Raw genomic sequence first — 22,513 nt, forward strand, 5'->3', positions numbered from 1 at the left:
TGGATGAGCATTCCGTATGCTGAGAGGAACGTCATCCCCCCGGGACCCGGCACTGGTGGTGGAGGCGATGAAGGATGTGGCCTGATGCTGAGCGAGTGGAGGTGAAGGGGTGGAGGTGGGTTGTGGGGGCTAAAAGAGTCTTCCAGATTGAATTTGCGCCTAGGCTTCATTTTAGAAATATTTGTAAGGAACCTTTATGATATTTGTGCTAATGTATGATGTTAAATGTGACTTTGTATTACTTGTCATATCTGTCACTGACTATAACTTCACATCAAGTTAAGGCTGAGGCAGCAGTCACTTAAACCCAATGTTTTTGACCAACTTTGAAAAAATTTAGCAGTGAAATCAGACAGAAATGTGGGGATCTGTGAAAAAAATGGAGGAAGTTACTGAAGTGATTTGGAGTCTAGAACCTGGTGAAAAATCAATATAGAAAGTAGGTTAGCATAGTTCAGGATGCTTGAAGCCAGGCTAATCATCAGTAAACTTAAAGTGTGTTATTTTGGAACAACTAATTCACTAATCACTTAGCGCCCTCTGCTGGCGAAAATCACACGCTTTTATCCATAATAGAGTCTGACGGTAAGAAACATAAAATTGGGGGGCTACTAATTTGATTCATTTCTCTTTCATAGTGCTGCACTCCCCCACAAAATTAAATGTCTCCTGACATTTCGGGGTTCATGGTGCATTTAACCATAGGTTTAACTCTGGTTAAAGCTATGGTTTATATCTTAAATATATTTTAAAATGACCTTCATTTTGTTTTTATGTGTAGATAACAATGAGTGAGTTGTCACTTGTCTTTAAACCAAAGTTTAAAGAAAAGTGACAAAAAAAACCTGATAAATCTGACCTCTTCACCTCTCCGTTGCCATGGTGCTCACCCTGGTCTCCTGCAGAGAAAATCTTTGGTGAAGTCAAGAGCGCTCACTCAATCCAATAAATGCCTTTTTGACATACTGGAGCTTTCAGGGTTTTCAAAAAATAGATTTGTTTTCTGTTCACAACAGACAATAACAGCTGTTACATAATGTGACATCATCATCCATATGTATAGCAGTTCCTTTCTGCATTATGGAAGATTTACTCGAAAGCTTTTTATTTTATTTATTATTTACTTTCAAAGACAATGGACAGGCCGATTTATTTAGATTTTTATTTACTTTTGTTGCTTTCAAGACTTTTAGTTTTAACCAGCACTGATGTTGTAAGGATTTTGTTTTTTCTGTGCGTTCATTCAGGTTTCTGTGTTTATTGGGTCTCCATGTTGTCCTGTTTCTCCCTTCATTGTTCCCAGCTGTGCTTCGTTTCCCTGATTACCCTCTGTGTATTTAAACCCACCTGTGTTCTTTGTTGGGTCCTCCTCTCGTCTGCCTTCAAGTCAATTATCAGATGTTTATTGAGCTCTTAGCCTTCCGCTCATTCTGTGCTGCCTGACTTTGGACTTTGTATCTCTGACTTTTATCTTAAAATTGTTTGTTTTCTTTATTTCCACAGCGTCTTCCTCATAACCTCCAACCGCAAAACATGACAGATGTGACATTTTCCATTTAAACAAATTCAATAACTTGATGGCAGCAAAACAGTCGGAGCCATTTACACGGAAATATATGATTTTATTGCAAATACAAATCAATTTACAGCAAACAAACAACTATTGCTCAACTACATTTAGCATACAAGAAGCTCTCGTACGTCATTCACCTCTAAAACACAACAACCAGCTTTTGCTTCATTATTACAGAAACTGCATCATGTAATTCCCCAACAACTGGATACGTGTGAAATGCTTTAGTTCTCTTTCATATATACACAATGGAAAGAGGGATTTCTTGATGATTTCTCAGAAAAATTTATATTTTAGATCCATAAATTAAATCTACTTCATAAATCGAGATGCAGTAAAAAATATCATTCAGTTGTCCTCGATTGCACAAGACCTGACGTTGCAGTCGATGTTTTCCCCCGATGAGGCAGGAAGCAGAAGGACTTCCTGCTCTTCGTTAGGCCATGGTGGATTTTACTCTGCAGTAGAGCATCATGGAGACGATCATGGCACAAATCTGAGGAGAGGGAACATAATAATAAGAGTTCATGAACGCTGTAATGGATACAACGGAGTGTTAGGGTCAGGCTAATTTTTTTATTAAATTAATAAATGAAATTACGAAATTATTCGTATTTATTCCTGCACGACTTTGTCCTCTTCATATTATCTGTATTGTCAAAATTCTACAATACTACAACTTTGTTCTCGTAATTTCTTTTATTATTATTATTATTATTATTTTTGATTAGCATGGCCCTACTCTGTTGTATGACAGTGAAGTTATCTCCTATACATAATTCTTTTCCCCTTTTGGACGTCGGGGTCTTACCTCCAGAGCAGCGATCCCGAGAGCAACGCCCACAATCACCACTGTGTTGTTATCAATCAGCTTCTTGATCTTTGTGAAGCAGCCATCTGCGCTCTTTTGAAACACAGAAGATTTAATTTACAGCAGATATTAATAAATAGTAACTAAATGACTAAATGTGATATTGTCTCCTAGACTCAAAAGCATTACTTTTGCGTCTGCCACAGTTGAGTTGCATGGGCTGTTGGTCGGGCAGCAGCGTGGTGGATAGGTGTTGTTGTGCTTCGTATAATACGGGGAACCCGTAAAGTCTGTGTAGTTGTAGAATCCACAACATTTTAACTGCAGAGAGAGATAGAGAGCAGATCAGGTGAGCTGATGAGAAACGTTGTGAAGGAGAGCTTATCGTTGGTTCAGACGTATTGTGTACCGCGTCCATGGTGGTATTCCACAGTCCGGTAACGTCAGCATTGTTGCCATAGTCTTTCTGGATGTTCTTAACTGCTGCTGTGCCAACCTTTTCAAACAGTGCATCTGCCTAACAGAAACATACAGCATTAGATGTTGCCTCCTGTCCACGTTATCTTGTTTTGAAGGCCGTTTGGTCTGAACTCCTTCGGTCACTTACCACAGGTCTGAAAACCAGAATGACCACGGCCCCCGCCACCTCAGCGATGAAAACCAGCAGGACTATCATGAAAAACTGGAGAGAAGATCAGATTAAAGGATATAAGTGATGGCAGTTTATTATAAAATATAAGTTAAAACCTGCTTGGGACAGATATTTTTATTAACTTTTTGAAATAAAATGCAGACACTGGGTTGTAATTGCCTCAGATACTAGAATGACAACATTCAAGTTGAGTTTCTTCCAGTTGCGAGTCTAAAATACTGTAGGATTTGCTAAATGTTGTGATGCTAATCGCTACTAGCATCGCACCTGTCTGATGTGTTTAAACGCTACTGGAGGAAGACCTCATTATGAATATGTGCCAATAAGATTCGAATTGTTAGAAATGCTAGCACTATGCTGCTACTATTGTACATCACGGTCCACCACACAAAATAAATCGGACGAGGAAATATCTTGTGAAGGACATCTCTCCTCTAAAGTTTATGAAAGTTATAACTTAATTCTGTAACAACAGGCCAACAACATGTACCTGCTACTATTGCAGGCTACATGGTGGAGACGTGATTAGCACTGATGCCTTGTAGCCAGAAGGTCCTGGGATCGAATCCTGACCAAAGAGTGTCTGTCCAATTCTCTTTGCTTCCTGTTACAGTCCAGAAACATACATGCCAAATGTATTTGACTCTTTTAATTGCCCTTAGGAATGTGTGTGTGTGTGTGTGTGTGTGTTTGCATGTCCAATGTTTGTCTGTGTTGCCCTGGGTTGACCTATTGACCTGTCCTAGTGATGGGCCTGGGTATGCAGGTATTTGTAATTTGTTTTCATTCCACCCTCTACATATGGAGGGTTTAACTTTTCCCTGTATAGCATAAGCTAATTATTAATTATTAATTATCATTCTTTCTTAGACTGTGAGAGTCAGAAATGAACAAGAAAGTAGATCTGAGGCGTCATGAGGTAAACTTTACTGAAGGATTTTATAGAACATAGTTTGAATCTCTCCTAACCAAAACTGTGCTTGTTTTTGAACACTTTTTGACTGTATGTTTTCCTTCCACTAAACCTTCCATTAATATTGTTAGACAAAGTATTGTGTGAAAAGCAAACTTCCTTAGGACTGACCTTTTCTGTCTTGCTGTTCTTACGGAGGATATCAGTGGTTATCTGCTGGACAGCTGTAACGTTGCCTACGTTTCTCACGATTCTTTTAATATAACTTTTCCATATAAATATTCCACTTTTTATTTGTGTAAAGTAACATTGAGATATTTTAAGAAGTAGAACTTCCGGGTATTGTTAGCTGATACGTCAATATCAGAAAGACAAAATGTGTCGCTTATTAAATTGCAATACTGTCATTATAACTTTTTGACGATGTACCACTTGTATCATTACATTTATCAAATTTCTTCAAATTTGACAAAGTTTTACCACTTTTCAAATGGTGAAACTTGACAAATGGGACTTTTTGATCTTTTGACTTTTGAAACTTCACCATTTCTGAAGTAGTGAAATTTGAGAAACGCCTACCAGCAGCAGCATGCACTTGCTCTCCCTCATGGCCCCACAGCAGCCCAGGAAGCCGATGACGACCAGGAGGACGCCGATGGCGATCAGCAGGTATCCCACGTTGAGCACCTGATTGATTTCCGGTGGGACGTCGTTGATTTTTCCGAGGAAGTTGAAGATGGAGCCGGTGTCTACCTTCACCCAGATCCCCACGCCAAGGATGGTGATCCCGGCCAGCTGAACGGGAGAGAAGACAGAGTATTAGAGGAGAACTTATACCGCCTGGGATAGCGAGGGCAAAAAAAATAAATAAATAAATAAAACAGGAAAAAAAACATGCAAAATTATTTGAATACTGGAACAGTACTGAATGCCGACTGTGTCAATTCATTTTGTCTGTGAAAACATGAGGGGAATTTACGTTTCTCGTGGGATTATAATAAATGACACCACAACTGTAAGGCTGACTGATTTCTAGCACCAACTATCTGCATCTTTAGCCTTAGAATTAGAATTTTAACTTTAACTCTTTAGGTTCCTTGAAAATCATTCTGGTTGAACTATAAGATCAAAGTTATACACAGTCAAATTCATTAAATCAGAAAATACGTCTGGATGAGTCTCGTTTGACAGCTCAAAAGTCCCTTTGAAAATAACAACCTTCAGTCAGATATTAAACATACTTTTCGTTTAGCCTACTTCTATAAAAATACTTTTATTGGTCTGGTGTAATAATGTAATTTAAAATGTCATGTTTTTATTAGCTATAAGTGGAAAATCATCGGGATTAAGAGCAATAAAAGTTTTCAAACATCGATCTGTATGTAGTTAATCTACATAATGTGTTTCAATTTGTGATAAAGTTCCCCAAATAAATTGTATTTTCAATGATATTCTAATCTGTTGAATGCATACTGCTAAATGAACAAAGGAAAAACATCAAGAGAGAAACAAATCCCAAGAATTAAGTCATAAATAAAATCATTTTTTCCACAGAAATAATATTCTGATTAAAAACTAAAGTTTTCTGCCACAACACTATTTTTTTTCTACATTGGGTAATTTTCCTTACAGTTTTAGTTTGTTTTAATGGATAGAATCTGAGATCCATGCATTCTTCAACATGACCACTAGATGTCAGTATTTGCTGCATGGTGCTCCTTTAACTTCCTGGAAACCTGAGAGTCTCTCTGTATCTGGCTGACTCAAGTTAAATGTTTGGTTAAAACTCACAAACCCATTCAGATACTGTGATGTCCTATTCAAATCCTCCTGGGTGTCTTTCACAAGGAGTTATTGATGAATGTGTGTCATATTTATATATCCTCTCTCTATATTTGCATAAAATTTTTTGTAACAAATAGTTCAGATGGTGGCTTTGTTTGACACCACATGGAGGTCACACACACACACACACACACACCCACACACACCCACACACACACACATACGGGTTTTGGTGGTTTAGAGGGACAATTTTTTCAAACCAGTTTTTTGCAACACTAAACAGTCACCCCTTTCCACTTGTGCTAGAAAGACGTAGTAAGTTGTCAAAAATCTTGTTTGAGCTACACAACATAGATCTCACTTGAAAACTTCAATACACACATCAGAACTCAAAATACAAGAACCTGATGCAATGCTGTATTAGAAGGACAGACGATAATGAGGTGCTTGGCTCCGCCCATGATACCAACAGTAATTGTCAGGGCCAATTTTATTTATCAGGACCACAGCATACACAAACATGAAATATATATGTATTAAGTCCAAACATGGAAATATGGAATATGGCTACACAGAAAGTGGACTTTATTTACAGCACCTTCACTAAGAACTAGAGCAACAATTCTGTTTGTGAACATAAAGGAAAATCTGTGAATGGCAAAGTTAAATGAATTACGGGTCTATTGTTAAATTAAAAAGATAATGCTGGCATTCTATTATAGTGGCCAGTTGTCCTTTCTTGATGTGTTCGCCAAAGTGCCTCATGACCGCAGCAATCTCCAGGGAGATCATGGATGCTTTTTTGCTCTCCTAGCACTTTCCATAGATGCTAGAAAAAAGAAATAATTCATTAGTGAAAACCAACTCCAATTGTTAATTTTTCTTGGTTATAAATTATGTAATGCCTGTTTTCAAATAAGCATTCATAAAGAACATACATTAGTGGGAGAAGCTACAGAAATGAGCATGTAGGTTGCATCGATGAAAATTAATTTCTGCAAATGCCAAACAGGTTAACACTTGGTATGGTTGCTTGGTATGTATGATTAATTATTTGAGGGAATTCTAGAAAAAAAATTTTTTTTTCATAATTTAAAATTGCATTTGTTTGACAAACAGGCCTCAGCAGCTGGTGAAGAACCATCCAAAGCCAAAAGACTTGTTCCTCCTTCTAATGCTGGTGCCTAGTCTTTTTTCCAGTGAAGGAGATCCCACTCTGAACAATCTCAATTACTCAACCCAAATACAGTTTCTGTACAGTTGCAGCATCAGCTAAGGGCGTTTTATTGAGATCTCTGGTTTCCTAAAACCAGAGATTAATCAAATTTAAGATGTTAAATTTGGTTAATATCTTAAAATTAACCAAATTTAAAGATATACTCTGATTACTTTGCTTATTAGTTTTGTGGTGCTTTGATATTTTGAAAAAATATAAATATGTGAATGTATTTCAGATTAAGATTGGGATAGAGAAAGTAATATAAACAGTCCCATTACTGATCACCAAATTAGATTTTCTAGCATCTGAACATTGGCTGTGTGAAAGTTTATCATTTTAATACAAGGCACAGTTAAATGGTATGTGTGTGGTAATTTAAGCCAGATGACATATTGGATAATGTCTGCTCAAAATATCATGCATAAAGAAGAACATGGTCACCCTATTGCCTTTCAGTGGTGTAGATCATTACTTTTGACCATGCTTCAGTTGTGCTTTTGAGCTTAACTAGCTTAGGTGTTTCAAGACTTGTGTAGGTGTGGTGATTTACCAGCATTTTTATTTGTGTTCCTTTTCGCGCTGGCTCTATGTCCTTCTGTTTTAGTTTTCTGTTGAGCTCTTTCCCCTTACCATTTGTGTTTACTTTGTGCTGAAAAGAACATATAAAAAATATGGGGTTAATCAACTGAAAAGTAAAGAACACTTGCTTAAGGTGAGTCTCTTCCCAATGTAGAAAACAGTTCTCCATATTCCTGCACATTACATGTTGAATATTACACAAGACCTGTGTGTCTGTGCACTTCTACATGTAACTTTCAATTTTTTGTAACTTCAAAACTCAGTCCTCTATATACCTGCATCTTACATGATGAATATTACACAAGACCTGTTTGTTTGAACAGTAGTTAATACCATTTTAATTACTTCATTTAGAAAATAAGTTGGTCTTTGGAGACCAATAGTACCTCAGGAGGGTTGGTTAAAAAGGATCCCCATGCATCCACGTCACCAGCCTGATACGGTTCCTTTTTGGAAATCTGAAATGTAAAGAACACTCATTGAATGTGAGTTTGTTCCCAATGTAGAAAACAGTCCTCCTTATTCAGGGACCTTACATTTTTAGTACTACACAGGACCTGTGTGTATAGAAGCGTTTCCTACATGTCACTTTCATTCGTCTGTATTTGTAATTTTAAAGCTATGTCCTCCTTATTCTGGCACCTTACATGATGAGTATTACACAGGACCTTTGTGTATGGGCGTTTTTACATGTAACTTTCATTCTTTTGTACTTGTAATTTCAAACCTCTGTCCTCCCTTTTAATGCAGCTTTACATATCAAGTTCTAGACAATACCTGTGTGTTTGAACAGTACTTAATAACATTTCAATGACTTAGTTTTAGAAAATATGTTGGTCGTTGGACACCAAAATTACCTCTGGAGGGTTGGTTGAACAGGATCTGCATGTTTCCACATCACCAGCCTGACACAATTCATCTTTGGAAATCTGAAATGTAAAGAACACTCATTGAATCCAAGTTTGTTCCCAATGTAGAAAACAGTCCTCCTTATTCAGGGACCTTACATTTTGAGTATTACACAGGACCTGCGTGTATTGGCGTTTCTACATGTCACTTTCATTCTTTCAAAACTATGTCCTCCTTATTCTGGCACCTTACATGATGAGTATTACACAGGACCTTTGTGTATGGGCGTTTTTACATGTAACTTTCATTCTTTTGTACTTGTAATTTCAAACCTCTGTCCTCCCTTTTAATGCAGCTTTACATATCAAGTTCTAGACAATACCTGTGTGTTTGAACAGTACTTAATAACATTTCAATGACTTAGTTTTAGAAAATATGTTGGTCGTTGGACACCAAAATTACCTCTGGAGGGTTGGTTGAACAGGATCTGCATGTTTCCACATCACCAGCCTGACACAATTCATCTTTGGAAATCTGAAATGTAAAGAACACTCATTGAATGTGAGTTTGTTCCCAATGTAGAAAACAGTCCTCCTTATTCAGGGACCTTACATTTTAGTACTACACAGGACCTGTGTGTATAGGCGTTCTACATGTCACTTTCATTTCTGTATTTGTAATTTTAAAGCTATGTCCTCCTTATTCTGGCACCTTACATGATGAGTATTACACAGGACCTCTGTGTATGGGCGTTTCTACATGTAACTTTCATTCTTTTGTACTTGTAATTTCAAACCTCTGTCCTCCCTTTTAATGCAGCTTTACATATCAAGTACTAGACAATACCTGTGTGTTTTAACAGTACTTAATATCATTTCAATGACTTAGTTTTAGATAATATGTTGGTCGTTGGACACCAAAATTACCTCTGGAGGGTTGGTTGAACAGGATCCGCATGTTTCCACATCACCAGCCTGACACAATTCATCTTTGGAAATCTGAAATGAAGAGATGTATACTGAATGAGTCCATAGAAAAATAAAATCCACCTATTTAATGAACCTGTCCAGCTGATTGTTAAACAGACATTTTATGTATTGACACTGCGAAATATGTCTCCTGCTATAAAATGTTCATTAATATAAGGTCAAAATATATTAATTTACATATGACAGTTTCTAGCATTTTGGATAGCGCTGAACAAGTTGAAATAGTGGTCTGGTTAAGTCTTTCTCCAAAATCTGGTTTTTAGGCACTCTGCTAATCACTTCTTGTTTTCAACTATAATGAAACTCTGTACTACAACTTGACATTTCCTTCAAAAATATTTTCAATGCTAGTAGAATGACTTGTGATAGTATTTTCACACTTACTAGTACCCTTATTCTCCATAGCCAGTCAGAATCACTACGATTATAAGTCATTTCTTCCCCTGGACCAATATCTTTGAGTGCAAACAAACAGAGATGATGTCTTCCATCCACCCTTGTAACTTTCATTTTGTTGTTTTTGTTCATCTCTTCATCATTTACCAGCCTCCCCAATGATCCATGTTCTCTGGCAGCATCAACACTAAAATATTAAGTATGCTATAAGAATAATTATACCATGCAACGGAAATGATTTTGCATATTTGGTGTTTGCATGTCAGAAGAATATTCCTCCTCCAACTAAAACTACTTTTACTGATGAAGCTGAAAATGTTTACATCACTTTGATTAAATATAAGATAAAAAACAACATTAAAACAGTCACATACCAAAGCTGTTGTCCATTGAACTTGAAATCAAACATAAAAGCCTGGAGTGCATCATGGTAAATTTTCAATCGGTTTTCTTGTTCCTTCCTACTTATGACTTCCCCTCTGCACTCAATAAGGAAATCTCCTTTTTGAAAGCACTGGCAGCTGAACACACCCCGACCTGCAGGTAAACATAATGAGTAAGGTTGAATAAACTTTAAACAATGCATATCTTTCAAATAGTAGCAAATGAGATTATTAAAATTTTTTCAAAATCAGTTAATTGATCTAATTTGAGGTCTTTCTGTGTTACTTGAACATTTGTTTGTCAGCTGAGTGGTGCTTCTAAATGTCACTCATTCTTTTATACTTGGAATTTCAAAACACAGTCCTCCTTTATATATATATATATACATATATATATATATATATATATATATATATATATATATATATATATATAACAGCAGGGTGCAAGATACTGGCAGGGAAAGAATACATGGAACGACACAACCAAGTGGCAGGCATAGTGTACAGAAACATCTGTGCAGAATATGGACTGGAACCCCCAAGATCAAAGTGGGAAACACCCCCGAAGGTAGTGGAGAATGACCGAGCTAAGATCCTGTGGGACTTCCAGATCCAGACAGACAAAATGGTGAGGGCGAACCAACCAGACATAGTCGTGGTGGATAAACAACAGAGGAAAGCCGTTGTGGTGGATGTGGCAATACCAAGTGACTGCAACATCAGGAAAAAGGAGCATGAGAAACTAGAGAAATACCAGGGCCTAAGGGAGGAACTGGAGAGGGCCTGGAAGGTGAAGACCACAGTGGTGCCTGTGGTCATCGGGACCTCGGGCAGTCACCCCAAACTGGAACAGTGGCTACAACAGATCCCAGGAACAACATCAGACATCTCAGTCCAGAAATGTGCAGTCCTAGGCACAGCCAAGATACTGCGCAGAACCCTCAAGCTCCCAGGCCTCTGGTAGAGGACCCGAGCTAAGAGGAAGAAGAATCACCACCCGCGGTGGGTGAGAAGGGAATTATTTTTTTTTTTATATATATATATATATATATATACATATATATATATGCTAGTGTGCAGTACAAAAATAGTTTAAAAGTCAAAAAGCAAGAGAAAAGTAAACAAAAACAATCCTTTAATAAACTCTGGAATCCTGTACGTAAAAAAGTCACAACTCACCTTTAAATGAATTGATGTATTTTACATCAAATCCCTCTTTATCTTCACCCAAGGAGAATAATAGCTGGCATCATGTTTGGGATTTCTTTTTGCTCTCTGAGACCTTGTTGCTGACATCTCCTGCAAAGATCAGAGTAATTTGTTGTTGAGTAACAACATGATGCTGTACATCAGGAGTGTCAAACTCCAGGCATCGAGGGGCAGTGTACTGCAACTTTTAGATGTTCCTCTGGTCCAAAACACCTGAATTATATGACTGAATTAGCTTCTAAGGGCAGTCAAGTTGATGACCTGCTGATGACCACCTCATTTGATCCAGCCATGTGGCATCACAGACACATCTAAAAGTTATTGTATACAAGCCCTCAAGACCTTGAGTTTGACACCTCTGCTGTACACAATATGATTTGATTTTATTGTATGCGAAAAACCTGTACTGAAGTACACAGTATTGCATAATTGACTTTCTATTGACAGCTTCTCAAAACCTTCAAATATTAAAACATTATCTTAATAGTAATGATTATTACAAAGGATAATTTGTGCCTGTGAAAGAATATCACTCACTGATGCACAGAAAATGTCCAAATACAGTTTTGTCTAATTCTGGAGTGAGCCACCTTCCCTTTAAACTCTGGTACACTGACTAAGATGGTTGGTGATAACTAGCTAAACTGAAGCAAATCAGATGCTTTGGTGCATCCAAACATCAAGTAACCTACAATATTCTTCAGAATTACAAATCAATATGTACTTAAATGTCTTAAGAGATTCTGTATGAGTCTTACCTCTTCTTCCACGCAAAAGAAGTTCAATTAATACTAATGGCTTGCACCTGGCCTTGATGGACTGTACCATGTTGATAGAGTAGGAGGGGTACAACAAAAGGAGAAATCCATTTTGTTTCTGAAGCACACAAGGTCAGATTTTTTTTCAGAAACAAGAAAACAAATTTATTTGAGTTATATTTTGTAACTTTCATTCAATATTTCAAAGTTAAATAGTTTATCATACATCTTTCTTTAATTAGGAAACAACAGTAAGATGGTATCTCTCACCAGCAATGTTTAATCTTTTATCAGGAAGGTCACTTCTTTTAATCATTTCTGTTCAATCAATTATTTAAGTTTACTTCTATAGCACATTTCAACACATATATATACACATATATATATATATATATATATATATATATATATATATATATATACACACTAGATCACTTTATGATATAAAGTGTTCAAAACACTTTAAATCATAAAAACAAAACTGTTGTCTAATGGCAGACAACACCAGCAGAAAAAGGTTGTCTTATGTACCTGCCTACAGACAAATTAGACTACCTAGACAATCTGCATGTATGCAGAGTAGTGACATTGAGATAATGACAAAATATCAATCTAAAGTTTTGTGCTAACAGTAACATAAGTAATCATAATATTTTTGGCACTTTAAATATTTTTAAATAAATGCTTTTTATATTTATATTTGTAATTCTGTATTACTCCATGAGTGGTTATCCCTTCTTTCAAATTCAAAAAAACTTTACTGATCCTAAAAAGGACATTAAATTTAAAAAAAGCTTGGGTCCTCTACCACAGGCCTTGGAGTGTGAGTGGTCTTCACAGTATATTAACAGTTCCCAAAGGTGTGCTTCTCTGTATCAAGAGGTCTGATGATGTATTGTTTGAGCCACTCTTCCAGTTTAGGGTCATTACCCCAAGGGTTTCAGTGACCACAGGCACTACTGTTGCCCACACCTTCCACACTCTTTTAACCTTTTGCATGGCATGCATTATTAATTAATGTTTATTATTGGGGCTGATTGGGCCCTAATGATTCCTAACACAATGAGTTATCTTTTTACATGATATGTGGACATAATTCTTCTCAGAAAAATATTTATTCCTTTTAAATCACCATGTTTAGCACCATGGTAAATCTCTACAGTTGCCAACTTTTGTAAACTTACACCACAACAATAAACACTGAACATCTTGGGTCTAGCCTGTAATATGTAATAATCTTCCACTACCACTAAGTCATAAAATAATGACCTAACATATGGACACCCAATCCCATGTAGAGCTAAATTTATTATTGTGGGCTAGACAGCCCAAAATAAGTCATCCACTTATGTGGATTGGCCTCTATTGCTACGGTACTAGGCACCTGCTTGTGTGCCACCATAAATACCACCTCTGTGCTGTGTTTCAGTCTAAGCCTTTTTGTCCATTGGTAGTATTGTTTGCTCGCTATTGTAAACACCCTGTTGTTATGATTATGCATCATAACAAAATAGCAAAGTATAAAAAATATTTACAAAAATCAGTCCAAATACACAGTATCAAAACAAGAAGGAACTTTTGTCCAAACAAAAGCTATATTTCCCCCAGAAAGGCAGGAATGAAAGTTTAAAAAGTTAAATTCTCAATGAAAGAACAGGGCTACTCCAATATGCTACAACCTTGAGAGGCACAATTTTCCATTCATCATCAGTAGCATTTGAATTCTTATATCAGTGGACTGAGTTTCCTCCCTTTTCCATCTTATCATTCCAGCATGGTATTTGATAACTGTCCATGCATAGCTGTTGATTGCTGGACCTTGTTTCTCTCATTGGACTTGCCTTACTTATTGTAGGTACAGTAGTTTGCAAAAGTATCCATAGCCCTTGAACTTTTCCATATTTTCTGACATTACAACCGCAAACATATTTTTACAGAATTTTATGGGAAAGACCAACACAAAGTGGCATATAGTTGTGGAGTAGAAACAAAACTATACATGATTCAAAACATTTTCTGCAAATAAAAGCTGAAAAGTGCAGTGTACAAAATCTTCAGCCCCCTTTCCCTAAGTGCGACCAATTGCCTTCAGAAGTTGCCTGATGACTGCTAATGACTAAATAGTCCACCTGTGTGTAATCTAATCTCAGTATAAGTTCAACTCCTCTAAGACTGCCTCAAAGGTTAGTTAAGAGAATATTGGGAAGCAAACAGCATCACAAAGTCCAAGGGACACACCAGACAACTCAGGGACAAAGTTGTGGAGAAGCTTAAAGCAGGCTTAGGTTATAAACAGGTTCCACGAATCATCTGGAAATGGAAAGAGAATGGCACAGCTGTGAACCTACCAAGACAAGGCCATCCACCTAAACATAAAAAAGTCCCATTTGCAATTTGCCAGAAGCCATGTTGGGATACAGCAAAAACAATAAGACGAGACCAAAATTGAACTTTTTGGCAAAAATGCAAAGCATTACTTGTGGTGGAGAATGGACACTGCACATCACTCTGAACACACCTTCCCCACTGACAAACATTTCTTTTCTTCATTCTTGATTGTAAGATGGATTGAGCCAAATACAGGTCAATCTTGGAAGAAAACCTGCCGGAGTCTGCAAACGACTTGAGGCTGGGGCGGAGGTTCACTTTCCAGCAAGACAATGACCCTAAACATTAAGCCAGATCTACAATGGAATGGTTTAAAAAACATTCATGTTAGAGTGGCAAGGTCAAAGTCTAGACATAAATTCAAGAGAATCTTTGGCAAGATCTGAAAACTGCTGTCAAGTCAAGTTTATTTGTATAGCACATTTCAGCTGGAAGGCAGTTGAAAGTGCTTTACATCAAAGAAACACAGAACTAAGAAGTCATACAAGTAACATACACTGTGTTCCAAATTATTATGTAATTGATATCTTCTCAGATTTTATTAAATGGTCAATGGAAATGATGGTCAGTATGATTGTCAAGTCAAGAACTACTACAGTATAAATAAAATTTTACTGAACAAAGCTCCCAAGGAGAACAGTATTTTTTCAAAAAGAAACTCAAAATGCACTGTTCCAAATTAATATGCACAGCAGATTTTCTAAACATTTTATGGATTATAAAGAACTGCAAACAGTTCTCTGAACTAATCAATATTTGAATGTGCAGCATCACAAGTACTAAAATCAAAACCTAATTCAATCAAAAACCTCTTAATAGACTGAGTTACGTGTTCACATAGGACCCCTTCTTTGATATCACCATCACAATTCTTGCATTCATTGAACTTGTGAGCTTGTGGATAGTTTCTGCTTGAATTTCATTGCAGGATGTCAGAATACCTTCCCAGAGTTGCTGTTTTGATATCAACTGCATCCCACCCTTAGATCTTCTGTTTGAGGAAACTCCAAAGGTTCTCAGTAGGGTTGAGGTCAGAGATCAGAGGAGGATGGTGACCTCACCATGAGTTTTTCCCCTTTCATGCCTATACACAGTGGCCTTGCAGCATAAGATGATGCATTGTCATGCATGGAGATGATTTTGGTATGGAAGGTATGGCTCTTCTTTCTGAACCATGAAAGAAAGTGATCAGTCAGAAAGTCCATATACTTTGCTGAGGTCATTTTCAAGCCTTCAGGGACTCTGAAGGGGCTGACCAGCTCTCTCCATGATTTCAGCCTCCACTACCTCCTTGTTGATGTCACAGCTGTTTTGGAATTTGGTGGCCATCCATCATCAATCTACTGCGAACATCTGGACTATCCAGGGTTGCACATCAGTCATCAGTGAACTAATCTGTTTGAAAATCAATCTTCATGTACAGTTGGGCCCATCTGCACCCGGTTCTGCTTGTGAGCTCTGGTTAGGAGCTGCCAAATAGTAGGTTCATGCACTGCAAGCCTCTGGAGGACCCTTCACCTTGTGGTTCCAGCTTCAAGTAACTGCTTGCTGCTATGTAAGGGCATTTTAACAGCTGCTCTCTTAATTTGATGAATTTGTCTAATAGAAACCTTCCTCATTCTGCCTTTATCTATACAAACCCATCTTTGTTCTAAATCAGCCACAAATCTCTTCACAGTACAATAATGCTTCAGTTTCAGTTAAAATATTTGATGTTTTCATATCTTGTCATATAGCACTACACTATCTGATGATTTTGGTCAGCAAAGAGATCCTTTCTCTTTCCCATATTGCTTGAAAGCTGTGGCCTGCTTAATAATGTGGAACATCCTTCTTAAGTAGATTTCCTTTAATTAAGCTCACCAGACAAACTAATCCGAAATTAATTATAGTGATTAAAAGAGCCCTGACACACAATACCATCTATAAATTTAATAGCACAACAAAAAATTTAATCTTTAGTTAAATCCAATTTGCATAATAATTTAGAACATGGTGTGCATTCACCTTAAGAAAGAAAAACAAAGAAATTAAATTCAAAGTAAAATCAAAATTAAAATCATATACATCAAATATAATGATACATGTACCTTTGATTAAGATTCAGAAACAATTGTAAATAGTTGTGTTTTTGCCTTGATTTAAAGGAATTCATTGTTTCAGCTGTTTTCAAGCTTTATTCAAGATTTGTGGTGCATTGAAGCTAAATTCTGCTTCAAAATGCTTGGTTCTGGTTCTATGGATGCAGAGCAAGCCAGAATCAACAAAATGTTAGCAGTGGAGTGTATAAATAGTTTGGTGAAAAAATGGCTCTCTTATGGTTTATATTTCTTTTAATCCATGCACTTATGTCACACATTTATTAGTCATAATATTTTAAATAAACAATATTTGACCAAAATATATATTCATTTCTGTATCTTATAGCACAGAATAATCATATTGCCAACTCATCCCCAGTGTAAATTGCAAGACGTGAATTAGAAGGACACTGTAGTAATTAGCAGGACCTTCCGGTAAACAACCAATCAGATTAAGACCTTGTGTGAATATTCATGAGGTCCTGCTATTACACAAACCTGCCATAGGGGGCACTGTGGTGATACACAGATTATACACAAAATCAGGTTTATGTGTATTAAGCGGACATCTCGTTTTTTTTGCATTTTTGGGGTTAATAGACCAATAGAAACCTTTCTACGTTTTTAGATTTTTCTCTGTTTTAGCAGGACACCGCTCCTGTCCTGCTAATTCAAAATGTCCTTCTAGTGTGGTGTGTATTCTGACGAAATGTCCTGCTAAATCACATATACCAACGCACACACACACACACACACACGCACACACACACACACACACACACACATTGGGGACTTTCCATTGATTTCCATTCATTTCTACAGCCTAAACCTTTTCCTGACCCTAACCGTATCTCAATTCACACTTTAGTCCTAAATCTGACCCCTGAGCCCTAAACAACGATTCCCCTGGTGGGGACCAGGCTTCGGCCCCCACAAGGAGCAGTGGGTCCCCACAAGGAGCAGTGGGTCCCCACAATGTAGTAAATGTCAGGAAAATGGTCCCCACAAGGTATTAGAAACAAACGCACCTACACACACACACACAAACACACACGGATGTTCCTGCGAAATTAAAAGCTGAGTTTTAGTACGAAAAGTCGAAGCTACTTACGAAGATGATGCCATTAAAAGCGATCATCATGGCTTTGAGGAATCCGAAACACCCCATTCTCCCAGCTGATGGTTCCTATAAAGGCAGAAAAAATAAGATGTTTTGACATTACTCAAAGTTTTATTCATAGACTTTTCAGTATTTTCATCATACGTCTTATCATCATGACGACAGAATACGTGCATTTCAGTATGACTCATCTCATCAGCGTGAAACATTGTTGAACACTTTGTGATAAAGTGTGCTACATTGTTGGACACTTTAGACTTTGAGAGAAGCTCTTTCTGCTGTTATGTGGGAGAAACAGGTCAGGAATAGGAAATTATGTTATAACTCTGCTTTTTATACCTTGTTTGTGAGCTTCATAACCATTGAAAGAACTTTAGTCCTTTATGTAGCGTTTACTACCCGCCTTGCACATGTGGGAGAGGAAGGATGATGATACAGGAAGTATGCTTCTCTGTTTTTCTCACATTTTTTTTTTTAACAAGATCCTTCAGAAGAAAGATATTTTAGTTTTACGGGGGGTGGAGGTATTAATAGGATGGAAATGTAACACCATCCTATTTACAGTGATTTAAGTTCTGATCTTTTTCAGCCAGTTAAGTTAGAAATAACAACCTCTTCCTAATAATCATACAACCAGATTTTCTGTTGATTACCTGATTATATTATATTAAAAAAAGTACTGGATCATCAGATAAGAAAGCTGTTGATGATTGAATCATTGATTTATCATTTTCCAGTGTTAGGAAGTCACATTGGGCATTGGGGAGAGATGTGGTGATGGATGATAAATGTGGTCCAAAGGCAGGAGGTCACTCATTTCTGATTTTGTTTAATCAGAAATCTCTGATTAAACAAACAGAGAAAAGAACCGCCAGGATTGAAATGGAGTTTGATAAAATGGATTTAAAAACGGTGTAAAATGGAAGCAGGAAGCATGTATGTTTGCTTGTATTTATGTTCTTCTGCATTTTTAAATTCTCTGTTTGAAAAGGGTTAAAGGTCAGTTTGACCCTTCGTCAGTTCGTACTCTTATTTCATAAGCGTCACCAAGCTGGCTCATACTCTTAGACCACAACACATCAGTTCGTTTTTGTGGGTAGTTAGGTAATTTTATCAAACATGACAATAAGTAGTCATAAAATAAACTCAGTTTGAACTTTGCATTACAACACAGTTCAGATTAAACTCCTTTTCGCCCAGTTGACTAATTCTGAGGGATTTCCGTTTGGAAGATGTTATTTTTCAGAGTCATAAAACCACATTTATCACAGTAGACTGTTAGTATCGTATTGAAAAAAAATACTTTTAATCTGTTATCAAAGCAGGATCCAAACGTCCCACTGAAGGGTAGAAATTGACACATTGTCAGAAACAAATGTAAATAGATGAAGTTTTTAGCTCTGTGTATTGAAAAAATGAGGTTCAAAACAAACAAAATGGATGAAGTATTAAATGAAAAGGAGGTGAAAAGAAAAATCACCTCAACTAATATACAGTGACTACCAATCAAAGTTATGAAACATTTATTTTACAGGTACAAAATAGAAGTAGGAAGTAGGCAGCGAGTATCAAATGGGGATGTAAACTGATCCAAAAGTTATATCTACCTGAGCATAAAACAAATGCGGCACTGAGCGCAGCTTCGTAAGCATATCTTTTATGTACCTACAGTTTTCAGTGTTAAAATATTTCACGGTGACACAGAAACACTTCAGCACTTTGTCATCAGCATACATAGAAACTCTGGCCTTCCATCTCACACCAACTATTCGTCCAGAGTCACTTTAAGATCGCCTCCTCTGAAAGCTTTCACGTCTTTGGACCTCCAAGACGGGGAAACAGTGCTCTTTGTGTGGAGCAACATAACAGATAAATTGTATTCCCACAGACAATGACAGGGCAGATCCCTATTGTCTATAGCAACAAGCTTCTTTTTAAGAACAATCCCCCGTGACCTCTTATCTCCTAGATTGTTGTTTATGTGCCTTTCCTACAAAATGTGTACGTTAAGGAAAACAGGAGTTTGGTGTTTGGTCTTTCAGCGGAAAGCCTCGAGTTAACCATACGTTCACCGGCCGGGTGGTGTACAAAATGTAACCGGCTGTAACCTGGACAACCCCCGAAACTCCTGCAATGTTTTCCCTGCTCAGAAACCTTTCCTGCTTTCCCCGTGGTCAGCACTTGAGCTCTGACACCAAGGAATCAGCTAAGTGATGTATTAACAAGTTAAAGTCACACGGAACTCCCTCACAGTACCTCAGCAAAGTCTGGAAAATGACCCACAAGCAGAAAAAAAACCCATACTGGTGATGCAAAAAATTCAGGCGCTTGTGTTTGAACACCTGTAAACGAAGTACCAAGAGTACAGCACAGCTTGGAACTGCTCATCTTGAAAACCGAAGTGTTTCTGACTTCCATCAAAAACAAAGATGGATAAAACTCAAAGGGCTTCATTCAGAGGCAGGCAGGTCCCTGGAGACAAAGGATCATTGTTGGATGGATCCCTCACCCTGCCACCATACCAAGACTGTAAAACACCAACCGCATGAACCCTTTTTCTTCCACAAGCCTAAAGCCGCAAAGTTGGGTCGCTGAGTGACTCACCTGCTGCGGTAGACGTCTGGTGAGAAGCTCTGTGGTTTGCTTCAGTCTCTACCTTCACTAGTGAAACTGGTTGGCCGTTGCTGTGGGAGAACACTGTGAGGTCACAGGAACACGAGATCACTCTGTCTTCAATAAATGACCCAGAATATGTTCACTGCCTCCTTAGTTTCCCTCTGCCTTTGTCACTCTGTTGCGCACAAAAGAGCTCCAGGAGTACTTTCTAAGCAGTATCATGTTATTTTGAAGCTACTGACTGGTTATAGCTACTAGGAAGGGGAGGGTGGGTGCAGTGGGTGTGACCAAAGCAGCTGAGTAATGACACATCACCATGGAGCTGGAGCCTTTTAACTCCAGAGGGAGGGAGGGAAGGAAGATGGGAAAACTCACCTGTGCGTCGCCACACAACTTCAACTATAGTAGGCATGCAAATGACCAGAGGGTTTGCAAATGTTGAAAACATATCTGCCTGTATATCTGTGGGCTCCATGAAACACAGCTCTAGTTTCAGACAGACGTTTTAGGAAATATTAGACGTGTTGTCCATTAGACCGGACCTGTAATGCACAACGAAAAGAAAAAAGGAGTGTTAGTGGCTCAATGCCATCTCCACTAGAAGTAATGGTGTCATGATGGATATTGGATTGGATAACAAGTCGTCTGTGTTTTTTTTTTTGTTTGTTTTATTTTTATTACTATTGAATGTACCCACTGTCCTCCATCTCATTTTATTTATTTTTTTGTTCAGCTCTCTCAAAAATAACAAAATCAACTTCTATTACTGTGGTTGAAATGGTTGGGAATGGGAAGGAGAGAAGTATTTTCTTTCTCATAGTTAAGTTCCCCTGGTCCGGCGCCTCTGTGTTTTAGCTGTGTGTCTTTCTGGGTTTCCGCTTCAAACCAGCGACGTCTGTCCCGGTTCTGACAGACGTTTCTTCTCATGGAAAATAAGTTAAGTCCTACTAAGGTTGGGCGAAATGGACTTAACAGGGTTTTTTCACCATTTTTTGTGGTATTACTGATAATGTTGAAAGTTACAATAAGAACTTTATTTATTGCTTCTTTTTTTTTTTTAGGTAACTTTAGGTGTGACTGTGACTGCATGACACAGCGATAACAGCCCCACAAACACAAATACAGCTCTTGAAAAAACCATTGCATTATGTAATGTTCTGCTGTGGGACACCAGTCACTTCAAGAAGTGTGATTTGTGTCACATATTTTCAAATTTATTGGCATTGGTTATGATGCTCTCGTTGAGCAAACGGTAGACAAAATAGTAAAGCTAACAATCCTGAAACAGAGACGGTTTAGGAGGGGTTTAACAATGATCAAGTGGAATTTGTCGCGACAATGATTCATGAGAAGTCTGATCACAGCAAGAAATCTATCCTGATAAATGATAATCGACATGAAAAATGCCCACGCCTGCTTTCTACTTCGATCAAATTCTTATTCAGCATATGAATAAGAATTCACATTCAATACGAACATGAATAAGAATACATATTCAGCATATGAGATCACACTGAAAACAGTGGCTCAAGGCAATGCAAACAACTTTCCGCCAACTTTAAATAATGTGATGATATTCAGATGGAATACAATTTGCTTTGAACTTCACAGAATGACTGCTAGTGATTTTTTTCCCCCCTGCTTTTGTTTTGTGTTTCATCCCAATCAGATTGATTTGAATGGAATTTGAATTGAGCTCCACGCTACATGGACAGCAATGAAACTCCTCAAAAGCGCATTAAAATTGTTTTGGTTTTGAGCTACTGCTACACAAACAAAGTCAACTATATATTACTTTGACTTCAACATCATGTGCTGCAACAAAGGCAACGTCATGGATTCTATATTTCCAAAACAGAACAGAGGAAAGTTGTCAAACAGGTTAAAATGGCAAACAACACAAGCTGGGATGGGTTTGTCTTTCCAAGGTGAGGCAGGGAGGAGAAACAAAGAAAGAAAGAAACTGTTTGTCTTGATGACGATTAGGGGTTTAATAGTACCTCAGGGCAGGAAAAAGTTCTGTTTGATGTATTATCCACACCATGAAAAGCGCTCTGCTCTTTTATTACAGATTTATGCGCATCCAGACTCATGGCTTCCAGCAGTGAGATTTAGTGGAAGACAATTTTTTCCCCCCTTTCTTTTTTTTTTTTGTATATTGACGCAGTATATTCATTTTTGCTGTGCGC

The 22,513-nt window shown here is 37.6% G+C and overlaps 1 protein-coding gene and 1 long non-coding RNA gene across 2 annotated transcripts; both read right to left on the minus strand.

Annotated features, from left to right (window-relative positions):
• Positions 1-1,597: 1,597 nt before the first annotated feature.
• Positions 1,598-20,559, minus strand: tspan35 (tetraspanin 35). Its single transcript, XM_044099313.1, has 8 exons — positions 20,313-20,559; positions 17,700-17,774; positions 4,529-4,744; positions 2,992-3,066; positions 2,794-2,901; positions 2,574-2,705; positions 2,385-2,477; positions 1,598-2,069 (listed from the first exon to the last, which is right to left on the minus strand). Exons 2-8 carry the CDS (start codon positions 17,754-17,756, stop codon positions 2,010-2,012), a joined length of 741 nt encoding a protein of 246 aa, XP_043955248.1. The 5' UTR covers positions 17,757-17,774; positions 20,313-20,559; the 3' UTR covers positions 1,598-2,009.
• LOC122821411 lies at positions 7,588-11,393 on the minus strand. The gene is made up of 5 exons (XR_006369012.1): positions 11,332-11,393; positions 10,141-10,303; positions 9,308-9,379; positions 7,919-7,990; positions 7,588-7,602 (listed from the first exon to the last, which is right to left on the minus strand). It is a non-coding gene; the product is annotated as an uncharacterized LOC122821411 (long non-coding RNA).
• Positions 20,560-22,513: the final 1,954 nt, after the last annotated feature.

This window comes from Gambusia affinis, linkage group LG19 (assembly GCF_019740435.1).
Source record: "Gambusia affinis linkage group LG19, SWU_Gaff_1.0, whole genome shotgun sequence".
In the NCBI taxonomy this organism is placed as follows: Eukaryota; Metazoa; Chordata; class Actinopteri; order Cyprinodontiformes; family Poeciliidae; genus Gambusia; species Gambusia affinis.

Bases quoted from the DNA above. Each gene is read 5' to 3' on its own strand.
- tspan35 (XM_044099313.1), bottom strand. From the start codon at position 17,756: ATGGGGTGTTTCGGATTCCTCAAAGCCATGATGATCGCTTTTAATGGC. The intron at 2,706-2,793 runs GTACACAATACG...CTCTCTCTGCAG, and splicing joins GGAATACCACCATGGACGCG to TTAAAATGTTGTGGATTCTA. The intron at 2,070-2,384 runs GTAAGACCCCGA...CCCTCTCCTCAG, and splicing joins TCGGGATCGCTGCTCTGGAG to ATTTGTGCCATGATCGTCTC.